At 48.3% G+C, this 12,193-nt stretch overlaps 1 protein-coding gene across 2 annotated transcripts in view; it reads left to right on the top strand.

Moving 5' to 3' along the window:
• The window catches only part of BLTP2 (bridge-like lipid transfer protein family member 2), a 66,555-nt gene that overhangs the window by 36,664 nt on the left and 17,698 nt on the right, over positions 1–12,193 (top strand). For both annotated transcript variants that reach the window (XM_075854274.1, XM_075854273.1), the window contains exon 26: positions 35–241. In XM_075854274.1, coding sequence (XP_075710389.1) covers positions 35–241 — 207 coding nt within the window. The remainder of the gene's footprint in view (positions 1–34; positions 242–12,193) is intronic.

Raw genomic sequence — 12,193 nt, 5'->3', positions numbered from 1 at the left:
TGCACATACACATATCCTGTCTTTCTCTCCACAGATGGTGCTTCGAGGAGCAGAGACAGAAGGCTGCGTTATTGTGTCTGCAGCAAAAGCCCAGCTGTTGCAGTGCCAGCACCATCCTTCCTGGTATGCAGACACCCTGAAGCAAAAGACCTCATGGACGTGCCAGCTTGACAGCATGCAGTACTTTGCCACCACTGAAAGCAGTCCAAGTGATGGAGAGGATGGGCAGTGCTGGTTGGAGGTCAGTCTATTCCGACTTTCTCAGATCGCTTGTTGCTCTGCAATGTAGTGTTATCTATTTTCTGTTGTCTTCCACGTTTGTTTCTTTTTTTAATGTACGCACACATGTTTTATATATATATATATATATATATATATATATATATATGAATATAAATTGTATCAAATCATTAGGGGACACAGCACCACGGGTATAGGCCATTGCCACTAGGAGGCTGACACTAGGTAGGAAAAAAAGTGTTGGCTCCATAGCCTTCCCACAGGCACTGAGCTAATCGGTTTTAGCCCAGTGTCCGTAGTGCACTTTTTCATTTTAGTTTTTTTCTTTAATCTCCCTCTAGGTTCAGGGTGGATTGTCAGTCTGGTCGATAGCCTAGTCAACCCCCTGGAAACCAGGCAAAATCCTGTACTGCAATTCCTTTATCTCTGGTCACCTAAACACTTGTATCCGCTTCAGCAAATAGCCTGCGGGTAACCCTACTATATGTAAGAGGTTACAAAAGAGGTGACACTGCGCTCACCCGAAGATGCCGAAGAGTACATATATATAGGTATTCAATTACCCTTACAACCCCCTCCCTTGGTCTATGCGGTATCCCTGTGACTGTCATGGCCCTGCAGTCTAGCACCCTGCCATTATCAAAAGGCTTCATAACCTCCCTACCCTAGCTGTTTGGTGGTTTTCCCTCACAATAAGGCTTATAGTCTCTGGGAGTGGCTCTCCTGATCGTCCCTGGGAATTCTGATCTGTCTTTCCTCAATGTGGCGCGCCGCGGCGCTGTGGGGCCTCATTACTTTACTGACTTCTTGGAGGACTATGCAGCAATGGTCTCAGTGGTTTCCCCACACACTCTAGTCATGCAAGTCTTTCTGCTCAGCCTATCGGACAAGTGGCTGCAGTTTCCCTCTGGTGAGGCTTGGTATTTCCTCTGCGCAGACTTTCTCCTGGGTGTATTTTTTTTTTTTTTTTAAACATAATTTTTATTAACAGTTTTCAAATTTTCTTACAAACATTTCACGCAAAGGTTGCATCATTAAATTAACCTTGAGTTAAATACAACATAACATAACATACAAACATGGTATAAGTGTCGATCGTCATATAGACCGAAAACATGACTTCCCCCATCCCCGACACGACTTAGGTCATCAATGAGTATCTACTTATCATTTATTCCCCGGCTAGATCAAAGTTGCAAACCCCCTAAAGTGCCTGCCAAGAGCTGCGTATAATACCACTTTGTGTGCCTGAAAGGCGTAACAATTTCCACTACCTCGGCTGCTGTGCACTGCGATTCTATGAATATTTGCCATTTAGCGAATAGCTTCTTGGTTCCCGTTTCCTTCCGTCTTTCCACCTCCACCCTCTCAAGAACTAATAACTGTTTCAGACGAGACACAATCAGGTCTAACCCCGGCGTGTCTGTTTCCAGCCACTTACTCAGGAGGCATCTCAAGGCCACCAGTAAAATCGTGTGCACCAGCAGGGGAGGTGATCTCACCCCTCGAGCACCCTCTTCCTCCGGTGGCCGCGCCTGATGGAACAATAGCGCTTGAGGCGTCATTGGAAGGTTCGTTTTCCAATGATCCGCAATATATTTGTGTACCATCCCCCAAAATCGTTTCGTATGTACGCACCCCCATACTCCATGCCATAAATTCGTCAAGGGTGTGTTGCATTTGGGACAACACGTAATGCGATCGGGGAAGGATTGTGAAGGCAAAATATTAAAGCCATATATAGCTGAATGCATCAATTTAAAATAGGTTTTCCTCCAGCTCTCGTTTATAACACTCTTCCGTACCGTCTCCCAACCCCCCAATATGATCTCACCTATACCTGGATCTTGGGTCCACCGTTCCCAGACTTTGAAACTAACCCTTGATTGTGGCCGAACAAAACCATCTCCCAGTGCTCTATACAGCCCTGAAATAGTCGCACGCCCAGTCGTTGGACCTATGACCTCATCTAGAGTGTGCGCGGTGGCTTCCTTATTCAAATCCCTGAGCCTAGAGGTGCAAAATGCTCGTGCCTGAAGAATTTGTAAAAAATTAACCCTACCTTCTAGGGGTCTGAGTTTAGTGGTGATTTCCGCCCCGGTTAACCATCTCCTTTCCTCTATATGCATAAGATCCCCTGCGTTATTTATGCCTACCGTCCCCCAAGAGTCAAATCTGTCTCCCTTGCCTACTCCCGGTAAAAATTCCGAATGTCCGCTCAGCGGCATATGTTTCGATACCAGGTGAGGTAGATCAAAATGCTTACGTACCGCTTTCCAAGCTAGAACTGTGTCTCTCGATACAATGGAGGTTTTGAGACGGCACGGAAGAGAAGCAACTCTACAATGTAGCAAAGCCTTCAGGTTCCAGGGTGAGGCATACTCGCCCTCCAGATCTAAGTTGGAATAATGGCTCGTTTCGTGAAGCCAATCTACTACATGACAAAAAAGACATGCCACGTTGTAGCCCCTGATATTCGGGAAGTTCACGCCCCCTTCTTGTTTGCCCATCATGAGCTTGGTGAGTGCAATGCGAGGCCTTTTTCCTGTCCATATAAATTTTGTGAATGCGTAAGTCAGTTTAAAGACATCCACATGTTTCAATAGAAGAGGGAGTGTTTGAAAGGGGTATAGCAATCTGGGGAAACTAACGATCTTAATCAGGTGGCACCTCCCCAGGAGGGATAATGGCAATTGGCACCATCGGGTGAGTTCCGCTTGTATTTTTTTAAATAACGGGGGATAATTTAAGCCATACAGGGTGTCTGGCACCTTCCCTATCTTGATGCCCAGATAAGTAATGCAGTGTTCAACCGGGGATATGCCACACCCCAAGGATTGCCAAAAGGTCTTAGGCAATGGTTTGCCCAACTCCAGCAGTTCGCTTTTAGCTAGGTTGACTTTATATCCCGAGCATTGCCCAAATTCCTGTAAAAAGTGAAAAACCGGCCTTTAATGCTCTTGAGGATTTGACATAAAAAGTATAACGTCATCAGCAAACAGGGCTAACTTAACCGCCAGAGACCCTACCTGAATACCTCTGAACATATCGGATTCCTCCAGGAATCTAGCCATAGCTTCCAGTGCTAGATTGAATAACAGTGGCGACAGGAGACATCCCTGCCGGGTTCCTTTATGCAATTGAAAGGGATCCGACAGAAATCCTGAGGAGTGAACGCGGGCCTGTGGATTATTGTAAACACCCTTCAAGAAGACCTGGAATGCTCCCTGGACATTCATTTTGTCCAGCACCATCCCCAGCCATTCCCACTGTATGTTATCAAAATCTTTCTCTGCGTCTAGCGCTAAGAGTGCCGGCCGGGTACCTGGCTGGGGACCGTGCCTGACTGTTTCTAGCACCGTCAACACTTTGCGTAAATTAGTCACTGCCGCCCTGCCCTTTACAAATCCTACTTGGGATTTTCCCACCAGTGTGGGTAGATACGTAGCCAGACGATTGGCCAAAACTTTTGTGAGTAATTTCTGGTCTTGGTCTATCAGTGATATAGGACGGTACGACCCCGGGTCAAGAGGATTCTTCCCCTTCTTGGGTAGTACCTTTATATGCGCTATTTTGGCCTCTGCTGGGAGAGCACCGGTCGTTAGTAAGATATTATAGTATGCCACCAAGGTAGGGCTAATTTCTTCTCTCAGAGATTTAAAAAACTCTCCTGTAAATCCATCTGGACCCGGGGCCTTTCCGTTGGATAAGGTCTTAATGGTGCTCTGGATTTCCTCTAAGGTAATCTCTGCGCTCAAGTGGTCGTTCTGCTCCTGAGTGAGCCCTGGCAGCTTTACCTTCTCCAAAAATTCCCTACCTTTTTGGGGGTCTATGGGCGTGTCTGAGTAAAGGGCTTGATAGTATTTACTTAATATAGTGTTCATTTTTTTTGGGTCTGATGTAGGATTTCCATTAGAGTCATTAAGTGTTGAAATGTGTGACGGTGCATACCTCCCCTTCGCTAGTCGCGCTAATAATTTGCCCGCCTTATTGCCGAAACGCATTAGATCTGCATCAAATTGGGACCGATAAATACTTTCTCTTTTGTCTAACCACTGATCAAATTGCCGCTTAGCTTCCCTCCATTTCTCCCCCAAAGGCGTTGATGGAGAGTGTAGAAATGCTGTGTATGCACACCGTAATTGGTCGCTCGCTGCCTTGTACCCTTCGGTAGTCCTGCGTTTAAGATTAGACATAAATTGCATGATTTTCCCTCGTATTACCACTTTGGCTGTACGCCAATACAATGACGGGTCCGAGCGATGTGATGCATTATCCCCATCAAATTCCATCCACCACCCCTTAAGCTTCTGTAGAAAGCCCTCATCCTTTGCCAGAAAGGCGGGGAACCTCCAAATAAAATCCGTTCCCCTAGCTACTGTGTCGGCCAAAGTAATGGTAACCGGGGCATGGTCCGAAATAACGAGATCCTCAATCGCCGCTTCACGTAATCGTCGAGATAATGCATCATTAACTAGCAAGTAATCAATACGCGACCATGACTGATGGACATGAGAAAAATGAGTGTATTCCCGCGCATCAGGGTGTAGACACCTCCAAGCATCTGTTAGGGCAGTGTGTCTTAAAAAGTCTGGCAAGATCTTATCCCTATTTCTCTGCAAACTAGTCCCTGCGCTCCTATCTTACAGTGTTAAGGTCTCCCCCTAGAATTAAAAGCCTAGTACGATCCTGCTGGAGTTGGGCTTCCAAATGACCAAAAAAACCTGTGTTAACCGTATTTGGGCCATATACATTATAAATACTGATGGTTTCCCCTGCATGTTCCACCACTAGATGGATCCAACGACCCTCATCATCACGCTCCTGGGACACCAGCGTAAACGCAAAATTTTTATGTACCAAAATTATAACTCCCGCCTTACCCTCCCTTGCCGGCGAGCCAAAAACCTGGCCCACCCAGAATTTTTGCAAATACTTCAATTCTGGCTCGTTAAGGTGAGTTTCCTGTAATAGGGCTACATCTGGGTGTAATCGTTTCATGTGTCGCAAAAGTTTGGTCCGTTTCTGTGGGGACCTAAGCCCTTTAACGTTCCATGAGATTATTTTCATGTTATTGGGCAGTGCATAAGATGAGCTAAAATGTCTAAAAGTCGTGATAGGTTCGGGGAGTCAGATCCATCTTTTCCCAAAAGACATGCGTAAACATTAAGAACGTAGCCAAAACCCGGCTTAGAAACCAAAACTAAACTCCATATCAAGGCCATCAGGCCATTACCTAAAAAAAACGAAAAATCACCTGCGGCAGGGGTCACCAACCCCTTAATACCCATTGGCGTAAGAGACTTCACTTTTTTCTGTTGTGCCAAAACACGTCCCTCCCTCCCCCTCCCCCCCAGACCTGCATATATATCACCTTCAATGAGTAAGCTACACCTGCCCTTGCCACCTCATTAACCCTTTGCCGCCTGTACACAAAGTTATACATTCTTATACCATCGGTTTAACATCCTAGAGTCCGTTTGGACTATAACATAACATGTCAAAATGAATCCTGCTTCACCTCTAGGTTTCCCTGCCTCCTTTTCCAAGATCCCCTACCGAACCTTCCCCAAATATGCGATCTGTGGCAGATATAACTAATCCCTTGCATAGGGGAGGCATTGTATCATTCCCGGTCGAGCACGCCCACAAGGAGAGATCTCAGAGCCTGCCCTAACTCACTCTCTAATCCCCTGTAGTGAAAATGCGGGAAAATACCAAAATGCATACATTTTAACATTATAACGTTATAACATTAGGTCAGCTGCTGACCGGTACAAGGTGCCTTATAAGACCGCCAAATGCCGCCCTCAGAACTTTTAAAATTATCTGCAAACTTATCTGTAGCCGATCGGAACCTGCGATTGATCTACAGCGTCCACATGACCATCATCACATCAGATAAAATGGTAGTGAGAAAACTTCGCCCGTCAATCAGGAGACGTAGATCGGGTGCGGTCTCGCGTAAGCCTCTGCGGCTTCGGAGAGTCCCCTCCATTTCCGGATCGACCCCCCCCGGGATCTTCCTGGTGTGAGCATTAAAGCTTCTGCCCAGGTTCGCTCCATATCTAGTCGATTCCGTTTGGCTTCTCTTGACTTGCGATTTGGACTGTGTGTTGGACTGCGATGCTCCTCGTGCTGGGGTCTGGGTCTGCAAAGCTCTGTAAGTGCGTCCTCCGCTTCCTTCGGTGTGGTGAAAATCTTGGTCCGCCCGTTTTCTTGAAACACCCGTAATATGGCTGGATACTGCAGGTTAAAACGTATTTTCGCTTAGAACAGCGCGGTACAGATCTTGCTGAAAGAACGCCTTCGTTTTGCGACCTCCGTAGAATAGTCCTCGAAAAGTAGCACTTTCATGCCCATTATTTCCAAAGGACGCGATCTGCTGCGGAATGCCTTCATAAGTGCCACCTTATCATTGTAATCCAGCAGCTTAAAGATTACTTGTCTGGGACGAAGCGAACTGTGGTCATCTGCTGCTGGGAGATGTCTGGGGTCCGGCCCCACCCTGTGTGCCCTCTCCACCCGGCAGGGACGTGGAAGACCTAACGCTGCTGGCAATGTCCTCCCACATAATCGCTGTAAATCAGAAGGGATCACCGCTTCTTTCAGACCCACCAGTTGTAGGTTGCTCCTCCTGGAGTGGTTTCCAGATCCTCCACCTTGTCCCCTAACTGCGTAGTAGCAGACAGCACCACTTTAAGTTTGGATTGCAGGCGCTCATTTTCATCATACGCTGTTCTAATTCATCAGTCCTGGAAGTGACTTGTGCCAGCTCCGCATGCACGCGGTTCAGGGAATCTTGCACCGTTTTTTCCAGTGCCTTTTGCAGGTCTGGAGCTATCTGCTTGGCCACTTCACGGGCCAGGGCTATATAATCAATAGGTGCAGGATGAGAAGAGACTATGGACTCTGCAGGGCTTGAAAGCTGGGACTGAGGGTGCTGCAGCTCATCTTCCTGTGTGTATAGCAGGGGAACAGTGGCGGGAAGCGCCGCCATCTTACCTCCCTTTTCCACGGCCGCGGCTGAATCTTCCATAGCTGGCTTATGCGCACTTCTGAGGAGGTACCTGTCCATACAGGCACCACCGGGTATGTTTTTGTGTGCAGGGCTGGTGGCTTCACAGCTGATTGTCGTCGCCGGAGCGACTATTGCGAGCAAGCAGGCTGGACGGGAGCCGGAGCTCAGTCACTCGCTTCCTGCATCGCCAGCGCCGGAACCGGAAGTCCTCCTGGGTGTATTTTAATGTCCAGCGTGGGCTTCAGCAGGGCGGTCTTTTTTCTGTCATCCCCATTGCTGCCGTCAGCGCCATCCTTTTCAGACTTGCTCCAGCCGGTAACCTCCCAGGATCTTCAGTCTTTGTTCCAGCCTCGATCAGGACACCGCACTAAACCCTCAGGTTTGGCTAAAATCCTGGGCAGCAGATCCTGCTTGTAAGAAGACTCTCACTTGAGGCCGCTGGCGGCAAGAGTTCCCTCCTGTGTCAGAACCGTCCTCAACGCCAGCAGCCTTTTCAACGTTCCTAGAGGTATTGGTCCTTTACTCGTCATCTCAGAAGTTAGAAAGTAGGACCAACCGTACCATAGAATCAGGTTGTCCCTCCTTCAAGCCTAAGCCATACTTGCAGAGCCGTCCCAGGGCCCAGAAGACCTCCACTGCCAAAATATCTTCCGCCTTAAGGTGTCTCCCCACTCAAACCTTTTCTTCAGGTGGCGGGACAACTTCTTTTCTTCCAGGAGATGTGGCTGGCTCATGTGGATGATGTCTGGGTTCGAGAGGTGGTCTTATCAGTATATAAAATATAGTTCCTGAACCTTCTCCCAAGTCAGCTCTTTCTCCCTACTCGAGCCCCTGAGCGTGCTTTCACTTTTTTCTAGGCTGTTTGCTCTCTTTATCAAGAGGGGGTCCTCCTCATTTCCGCCTTCGGAACGTTTCTGTAATGACAGGGGTGGGGAGACAGACAAGTGAGCCCTAATCTACCCACCACTCAGTCCCTGCCTACTTGCCCTAGGCGACGGGGTATAACTGGGCGACGGTCCCTACGCTCAATAAGTGCACGACAGACAAACAGACAAGAGTACACAGAGCTAGGGGGAGAAAGGGGCAGTTGCCCACGGCAACACCGTGAGCAACAAGAGAAGTGAACAAGCCGAGTCAAACCAGGAGAGTATGAGGTGCCAAACGCAGAGCAGAAGAGTTGTAGACAAGCCGAGTCAAACCAGGAGTGTACGAGGTACCAAACGCAGAGCAGGAGAGTAGTCAGCAAGCCGGGGTCAATATGAAGCAAGGACAATGGTACAAGAAGCTGCAGCAGGGCCAGGAAACCAAACAAGAAGAATCACAAGCAAAGGAAGAACAGGAAAGGCAGGTATAAATAGACAGAGGGCGGGAGCTAGCTCCGTCTGGCCAGGCTGTGATAGGTTCTCCCACTCCTAAGCCTGCCACCCTGAGTGGTGGAAGATGGAGTCAGTCTCACAGACATAGAAGCAGGTGCAGACTGATTATCTATGGGCGTTAACCCCGAAGCTGTGCCTGGCAGATCCTTTACAGTACCCCCCCCTTTTATGAGGGGCCACCGGACCCTTTCTAAGTGGACCTGGTTTACTGGGGAAACGAAGGTGAAACCTCCTGACCAATATCCCAGCGTGAACATCCCGAGCGGGTACCCAAGTCCTCTCCTCAGGCCCGTATCCTCTCCAATGGACCATGTACTGGAGGGAGCCTTGGACCATCCTGCTGTCCACAATCTTAGCCACCTCGAATTCTGCCCCCTCAGGGGTGAGAACAGGGACAGGAGGTTTCCTCGAGGGAGCCAAGGACGGGGAGCAGCATTTAAGGAGGGAGGCATGGAACACGTCGTGTACTCGAAAAGATCGGGGCAACTCCAGTCGGAAGGAGACAGGATTGAGGACTTCAATGACCTTGTACGGCCCTATAAACCGGGGAGCAAACTTTTTGGACGGGACCTTAAGGCGCAAATTTTTAGACGATAGCCACACCAGATCCCCTACCATAAACAAGGGGTTAGCAGAACGTTTTCTATCTGCCTGAGTTTTTTGTATGTTCTGGGACGCCTCTAGGTTCTTCTGAACCTGAGCCCAGACTGTGCACAGTTCTCGATGAACGACCTCTACCTCGGGATTGTTGGGACTACCAGGTGAAACGGAAGAGAACCGTGGATTAAACCCAAAATTACAGAAAAAGGGGGAGACCCCTGACGAGTTACTGACCCGGTTATTAAGGGAAAATTCGGCGAGGGGAATGAATGAGACCCAATCATATTGACAGTCAGAGATAAAACACCTTAAATATTGTTCTAGAGACTGATCAGTCTGGCCATTAGTTTCAGGATGGAAGGCAGAGGAGAAGGACAGATCAATCTCCAACTTTTTACAGAAGGCTCTCCAAAACAATGAAACAAATTGTACCCCTCTATCAGAAACAATATTGACAGGGACCCCATGGAGACGCAGGATGTGTTTGACAAACAAGGTAGCTAACGTCTTAGCATTGGGTAGTTTTTTGAGGGGCACAAAGTGGCACATCTTACTGAAGCGGTCTACTACAACCCACACCACCGACTTGCCTTGAGATGGAGGCAAATTGGTGATAAAATCCATGGAGATATGGGTCAAAGGTCTCTGGGGAATGGGCAAAGAACATAGTAAGCCCGCTGGTCGGGACCTGGGAGTCTTGGACCTAGCACAAACTTGACAAGCGGCGACGTAGGCCTTAACATCTTTAGGCAACCCAGGCCACCAATAGTTTCTGGCAATGAGGTGCTTGGTACCCAGGATGCCTGGATGGCCAGATAGTGCAGAGTCATGATTTTCCCTAAGTACCCTTAGCCGGAATTGCAGGGGAACAAACAGCTTGTTCTCAGGAAGGCTCCCGGGAGCTGAACCTTGATCAGCCGCAATTTCAGAGACTAAATCAGAATCAATAGCGGAAATGATTATACCTGGAGGCAAAATACAAGCAGGATCTTCCTCCGAAGGAGGGCTGGCCATGAAGCTACGTGACAGTGCATCAGCCTTAACATTTTTAGACCAAGCCCTATAGGTAACCACAAAGTTGAATCTGGTAAAAAATAACGCCCAACGAGCTTGTCTCGGGTTTAGCCTCCGGGAAGATTCTAGGAAAACCATATTCTTGTGGTCGGTAAGGACCGTTACCTGGTGCCTAGCCCCCTCCAGGAAGTGGCGCCACTCTTCAAATGCCCATTTAATGGCTAAGAGTTTGCGGTTGCCAATATCATAGTTACTCTCAGTGGGTGAAAACTTCCTGGAGAAGTAGGCACAGGGATGGAGATGGGTGAGGGACCTGGTACCCTGGGACAAGACAGCCCCCACTCCCACCTCGGACGCGTCAACCTCCACGATAAATGGCTCCATTTGTTTGGGCTGAACCAGCACCGGGGCCGAGATAAAGCACTTCTTAAGGACCTCAAAAGCCTGGACTGCCTCAGGAGGCCAGTGGAGGAGATCAGCACCTTTGCGAGTGAGATCCGTAAGAGGCTTAGCGATGACCGAGAAGTTAGCAATAAACCTCCTGTAATAATTAGCGAACCCCAGGAAGCACTGTAACGCCTTCAGGGAGGCAGGTTGGACCCATTCCGCCACAGCCTGGACCTTGGCGGGGTCCATGCGGAATTCATGAGGAGTGAGGATTTGGCCCAAAAATGGTATCTCCTGCACCCCAAACACACATTTTTCGGTCTTTGCAAACAGTTTGTTTTCTCGAAGGACCTGGAGCACCTTCCTGACATGCTCAATGTGGGAGGACCAGTCCTTGGAAAACACAAGTATGTCATCAAGGTACACTACAAGAAATAACCCCAGGTAGTCTCTTAAAATCTCATTTATGAAATTCTGGAAGACCGCAGGAGTATTACACAACCCAAAGGGCATGACGAGGTATTCGAAATGACCTTCGGGCGTGTTAAACGCAGTCTTCCACTCATCCCCCTCTTTGATGCGGATAAGGTTATACGCCCCCCGTAGATCAAACTTAGAGAACCATTGGGCCCCCTGAACCTGATTAAAGAGATCCGGAATCAGAGGAAGGGGATACTGGTTCCTTACAGTGACCTTATTCAAGCTTCGGTAGTCAATGCATGGCCTAAGACCACCATCCTTCTTCCCTACGAAGAAGAAGCCAGCACCTACCGGAGAAGTAGAGGGGCGAATGTAACCCTTGGCCAGGCATTCCTGGATATACTCTCTCATGGCTTCACGTTCGGGACAAGAGAGATTAAATATCCTACCCTTAGGGAGCTTAGCTCTTGGTACCAAATTGATTGCGCAATCATATTCTCTATGAGGAGGTAACACTTCGGAGGCCTCCTTAGAGAAAACATCGGCGAAGTCCTGAACAAACTCAGGTAGCGTGTTCACCACCTCAGGGGGAGAAATAGAATTAACAGAAAAACATGACGTCAAGCATTCATTACCCCACTTGGTAAGGTCCCCAGAATTCCAGTCAAACGTGAGATTAAGCAACTGCAACCAGGGAAGGCCTAAAACCAAATCGGACGATAATCCCTGCATTAACAGTACAGAGCACTGCTCCAAATGCATGGAGCCAACAAGGAGTTCAAAAACAGGGGTATGCTGTGTAAAATAACCATTAGCAAGAGGAGTGGAGTCGATACCCACTACCGGGACAGGTTTAGGCAAATCAATCAAAGGCATAGCTAGAGACATAGCAAATTCCACAAACATGATATTAGCAGAAGACCCTGAATCCACGAATGCACTGCCGGTAGCAGACCTACCACCAAAAGAGACCTGAAAGGGAAGCAAGATTTTATTACGTTTCATATTTACAGGAAATACCTGTGCGCCCAAGTGACCTCTCCGATGATCACTTAGGCGCGGAAGTTCTCCGGCTGCATTCTTACGCTTAGGACAGTTGTTCACTTGATGCTTGTCATCCCCACAGTAGAAGCAG

This window comes from Rhinoderma darwinii, chromosome 2, assembly GCF_050947455.1.
Source record: "Rhinoderma darwinii isolate aRhiDar2 chromosome 2, aRhiDar2.hap1, whole genome shotgun sequence".
Taxonomy (NCBI): domain Eukaryota; kingdom Metazoa; phylum Chordata; class Amphibia; order Anura; family Rhinodermatidae; genus Rhinoderma; species Rhinoderma darwinii.
The sequence above is the reverse complement of the archived record's forward strand: the minus strand, read 5'-3'. Positions and strand labels throughout refer to the sequence as shown.